The 5,706-nt window shown below is 41.0% G+C and overlaps 1 protein-coding gene across 4 annotated transcripts in view; it reads right to left on the bottom strand.

The window, feature by feature from the left end:
* Positions 1-5,706, bottom strand: part of LOC116400776 (transcription factor COE3-like) — a 36,675-nt gene that overhangs the window by 6,768 nt on the left and 24,201 nt on the right. For 2 of the 4 annotated variants that reach the window (XM_031878805.1, XM_031878807.1), the window contains exons 9-11: positions 5,353-5,486; positions 4,881-5,007; positions 3,225-3,313 (exon numbers count right to left, since the gene is read on the bottom strand). In XM_031878805.1, the coding sequence (XP_031734665.1) occupies positions 3,225-3,313; positions 4,881-5,007; positions 5,353-5,486 (350 nt within the window). The remainder of the gene's footprint in view (positions 1-3,224; positions 3,314-4,880; positions 5,008-5,352; positions 5,487-5,706) is intronic. The other 2 variants (XM_031878806.1, XM_031878808.1) reach the window with 1 other exon arrangement.

Raw genomic sequence — 5,706 nt, 5'->3', positions numbered from 1 at the left:
CACACACACACACACACACACACACACACACACAGTGTTTACAGTGACAAATGAAAGCCTTATTATTATTACAAGTGTTTCATTGTTACGCAGCGCGATGACAAGCACCTCTCACACTCACACACACACACATTAACAAGGTTACCACAGCGATAGAGCTGGAGGTTGGGATGTCATCGCTGAGAGAAACCAATTATTCTGTTAAGCCACGACACACACACACACACACACACACACACACACACACACACACATTCCATCTTTAAACCTCAGCAGTGAAAAAATAACCTTAATAACACAAAATCGTGAATAATAACAATAGAGGTAATAATTATTATGACAATTGTATAATAATAATAATAATTATTATTACAATTATTTGTATTATTATAATTATAAGAACACAAGTGAAACAAATGATCCGTCTGAATCATCAGCAGCAGAGGATCACAGGTGAATGTTGGAGGAACTCATTATTTTATTTATTAAGTTGATTTTTGTTTAGATTTTTGCAAGAATTATTAAGTGAATTTCACATGATTGTACTGCAAAGTAATTTATAGTATTTTGCTCATTATTGATAAATATTAAAGATTATTTTCTCATTCTTCTTTAAGTATTATACATTGTTTTGATCAATATTTGTTTTAATTATTGTGTCAATAGTTGGTGAGTACTGTTTTGTTTTGACTTATTATTGATACATATTGTACAGTAAGTTATTCATCAATCTACAATATTTGGATGTTTGATGTCTCTGTGGTTTTCTTTCATACTTATTGTTGTCGGAGGGAGCTTTGATGTGCTCAAATAAAGACTTGATTGTTGATGAGCACATGAAGCAACACACCAACAACATGCAGCCAGTTTTCATTCTCAATGATGGTGACATCACCTGGACAGGTGGAGAAACTCACCAACCAATCAAATGCTTTGAGCATGGAAGAGAAGCCGACCACAAACGGCTTCATGAACGACTCTGACTTTAACCATTTATGTTTGGACTCGTTTATTATTCATGCTGCTATATAATATTTCTATTAGAAGAGAAACTGAGACTGACTTTTGTTCTAGAGGCCAACATAACGACTAAAACTGCAAAAACAGAAATAAGTTATTTGTTTTTATGAATCTGATAACAGACACATAATCGTGTGTGTGTGTGTGTGCCAATCTCCTTTCTTGCCACATGGCTGCACTCGCTGATTACCTGATTTGACTGTTTCAACCTCTCTGTTTGCCAATGGGCTTTACACACACACACACACACACACACACACACACACACACACACACACACTATGCAAACACACACACACACACACACACACACACACACACTATGCAAACACACGGGTTTACCTTTTATTCAATCATCTCTGTATGTGTGAGTGTTTGTTGAACTTAATGCTTTTCACTCTGTGTGTGTGTGTGTGTGTGTGTGTGTGTGTGTGTGTGTGTGTGTGTGTGTGTGTGTCGTTAGCTAACAGTAATGAATGTTGTTTTGGTCCATTTACATAGAAACAACTTTAAAACAGGGTTGTCTGCTGCGTGATGTCACAGCGAAGGTCTGTGCTTGGTCATTGGTGTAGAAAAGGTCTTCATCAGCAGAAGGAACATATTATATATAAATATATATATATATGTATATATACTATATATTATAACTCTGAACATTTCCAGTTTCCTCTGAAGGAACTGGACCTTTGTCTGTTCACAACCAGAGTCAATAATAAACCATCAGACCCATTCATATAGAAAGCTGAACCAGGTTTCTCAGGTCCTGCGATATGAGCAACGACCCAGAGTGGTCCTCTCTGCAGCCCGGCCAATCACAGGCTACTGTCAGGATGACTGACAGCAATTTAAACCAATCACATTGTGAGTCCAGGGCAAGCCTTCCAAGCAGCACCTCCAGCAGGAACTTAGACTTAGAGCTCAGCTGGTCTGGGACCTGCTAGCTAACACCAAAGTTAGCTTGTTCTCTACCTGGTTGTACTTTTAGTTGACCCACATGTAACAGATGAGGCTCATCCACTATATATGGACTAGTAGACTCCTGGTATTCATGGTCCTTTTTGTGAACTAATTGCTGAACATCTGAAACCAGAATCAGATGACCATTACATCTGATGTCTCCACAACCTGGATTGTAGCGTAGATCCCGGTCTACATGAAGACAGAGTCCTTTCTGAATCAATAAACCTCGTTCAGACATCAGGATCACTTCCCGTTATTAGAGACAGTCGCTCTGCAGCACACTGAGCACAAGGCAGCGTGGGTAATAGAATAAAACCATTCTGGATGAATTATTAAAGACATAGTGGGATGTGGTTTTCATTACGGAGCTAACAGCATGTCAGCCCTCATCAGAGCAGAGCTGCAGAGATCCTCCAGGAATGTATTCAGCACAAATACTGAAATACATCATGACATGTGTGTTACTGTCACCAACCAGTTCACTTCTTCTGCACTCTGGTGAAATAAGATCCACCTCATGGACAGAAGTATGTGAAGCTTACAGCTTATCATAAGCTGTAAGCTTCACATACAACGAGTCCTCTTCTGAAGACAAAGTGTCCTGAATGTCCTCATCCTCCTAAAGACCAAGAATACTCGTGTTCACTCCTGAAGACGCTCATTGTGTATTCACATGAAAAGTGACAGAAATAGTTATGTATATATATATATATATATTATATATATATATTTTCATGTTCATATTATGTTATTGAGATTGTTTTAGGTGCTTGAAGATGTAAGACAATTTGACAACCATGAAAAAACTAGGTTTCTTCCTCTGATTGTCTCATAGACCTTCATATTTAACTAATGACCATTATCAGGCCCCGGACCATAGGTTGGGAACCACTGCTCTAAAATATCTTTGTTGCAGCATTAAGGTTTCTCTTCATTGACAGAAACAAAACCTTACATCTGATCACGCAGAACAATTCTTCCGTTTCTGTCCAGAACTGTAAAAGTTCCGAACTGCCATAGTGTGTGTTTGTTAAAGATACACAATGTGTGTGTTAAAGACTGACACACACACACACACACACACACACACACACACACACACACACACAGTAGATGCAGCTGATTGTTATCAGGACTCTAGGCAGCCAACCAGAACACAGACTGATGAAAAACACCAACAATAATCAGTTATTCTGTCTGTGTTTGTATAAAACAATTGTTTTGTGTGTATGTGTGTGTGGTACCTTGGGCAGTCTCTCTGGGTCTCCGGGGTGACGAGGAATGACCTTCTGTAACCTCTGAAAGCCATAATCTATGGTGGGCTCATTGAGAGCTGAGGAAGAGAACGGGGAAGAAAGAAACTGATCAGACGTTGTTAAACTATTGAAATAAAAATATGAAAATCATCTCACTCTGAGACATCAGACACTTGGTCTCCAACGAGAAACTGGAACAAAGATGTTTGTGACTTCGAACCTTTTACAACATATTAATATGATAGTGATAGGAGGTTCTGAAAGCCCTTCAGGAGGTTATACCGGTCCTTTAAAATGTTCCAAAGATCCTAAAGGAGGCTCTAAAGACCTTCAGGAGGTTACAGTGGTCCTTTAAAATGTTCTATTGGTCCTAACTTTAGTTCAGTAGTTAAAACAACACAAACACTGACTGAGTAAATGAAATGATGACTGACATGTAGACCATTGTTAGGGTCCCGTTGCTTATCAACAAACTAAAATCACAACCATTATTGGAGCAGTTGGAGTCTCTCTGGTTTCTGATTGGTTAGACACAGTTTCCTCTTCAGCCCTCCTCCAATATCATTTACAGCTTAAAGTGGTCGGGAGATGATAAATGTGAGCGTCAGTGAACGCAGCAGAGCACGGCGAGCATGTGAGTGTGTGTGTGAGTGTGTGTGAGTGTGTTTTAGTGTGTGAGTGTGTTTTAGTGTGTGTGTGTGTGTGTAAAGGGCATGAATCATAATCCTGTCTTGGTTCAGCTGCGTTTAACAAGCTTTAGACTGACTCTCCTTTCCAGCAAACAGTGTGTGTGTGTGGTGTGTGTGTGTGTGTTCAGTCCTTGAAGGCCCACAGGGCGTAACAAGCAGCAGTTATATGAGTGTGTTAGCTCTCCAGATGTCTGTCTTATCTACAGCTTGCTGTGTGTGTGTGTGTGTGTGTGACCTTGTGTTGTTGATTGTTATCACCTGTGTGTCTGTTTAACCTGCAGTCTGTCTGTCCTCTTAACATTCTTTATGGATCAAACCTGAACTAATCTTCACTGCGTCTTTCAAGGATAAATTCGTATATAAATATATATACACATATGTGTGTGTAAATTAATCGTTGTCACATTTGTTACAGTGTGTTACATTTACATTACATTACATTACAGTCATTTAGCAGTCGCTTTTATCCAAAGCAACTTATAATAAGTGTATTCAACATCGGTATTCAAGAGAACTACTAGTCACCAGAAGCATCTAACAAGCATCTAAGAGCATAAACCAGAGCAGAAGTACAGAAACAAACTAGTATGAATACAATAAGTGGTGAGTGGAAGGCTCAGGGTAGGCCTTCTTGAAGAGGTGAGTCTTCAGCCTGATGAAAGATGGGCAGCGACTCTGCTGTCCTGACGTCAGTGGGGAGTTCATTCCACCACTGTGGGGCCAGGACAGAAAATAGCCGCGACCGGGTCGATCGGCCGCAGGGACCTCTGAGCGACGGGGCAACCGATCGCCTCGAGGCAGCAGAGCGAAGTGGTCGGGCGGGGGTGTAGGGCTTGACCATGGCTTGGAGATAGGTTATGTATATATGTTACCTGTGTAATGCATCGTTAGTGTGTTACCTGTGTAAACTAATCGTTAGTGTGTTACCTGTGTAAACTAATCGTTAGTGTGTTACCTGTGTAAACGAATCGTCCAGGTGCTCCTTTACAGAACTGTTTGGACTTGTAGGACAGCGTTACCTCGACAACACCGGGGATGTGACGGGGAGGAGTCTGCACCCGGATAGCATGAGGGGTGATCAGCTGGAAGGAGACACAGAGAGAGTGAGACAGAGAGAGTGAGACAGAGAGAGTGAGACAGAGAGAGACAGACAGACAGAGAGAGTAAGACACAGAGACAGTGAGACACAGAGGGAGTGAGACACAGGGAGACTTTAGAATCAGGAGTAATGTCATATGTCAACTGCATTTTGTTGTACTAGTACTTGCACAATACTTGTGCAATGACAATAAAGTTGAATCTGAATCAGGACCTTCATATATTAGCTAAAGGATGTTGTCATTATTGATTTTTGGTTATGGATCAGGTGTGTGTGTGAATGAGTGAGTGTGAGTGAGTGAGTGAGTGAGTGAGTGAGTGTGTGTTACCTCGCTCCACACCAGCATGGTGCCGAAGACGACCTGTAGGCCGTCAAAGAAGTTGTCTCCTATCAGAATGACGGTCGCTCCGCCTGTCGTCCAGCCCTCACTGGGACTAATGGCTTTAATACAGGGAGTGGCTGCTGGACAGGAGACAGACAGACAGACAGAGAGACAGGGAAAGAGACACACAGAGAGCGAGAGAGAGACAGACAGACAGGTAAACAGAAATGTTAGCATCTTTACGTAAAACATTATATTGTATGTAAAATGTACGTTTATATGTGAAATCTTGTGACCAGCTTGGGAAGCACTTCACACACACACACACACACACACACACACACACACACACACACACAC

This window comes from Anarrhichthys ocellatus, unplaced genomic scaffold (assembly GCF_004355925.1).
Source record: "Anarrhichthys ocellatus isolate YVR2014 unplaced genomic scaffold, GSC_Weel_1.0 scaffold203, whole genome shotgun sequence".
Taxonomy (NCBI): domain Eukaryota; kingdom Metazoa; phylum Chordata; class Actinopteri; order Perciformes; family Anarhichadidae; genus Anarrhichthys; species Anarrhichthys ocellatus.
The sequence above is the reverse complement of the archived record's forward strand: the minus strand, read 5'-3'. Positions and strand labels throughout refer to the sequence as shown.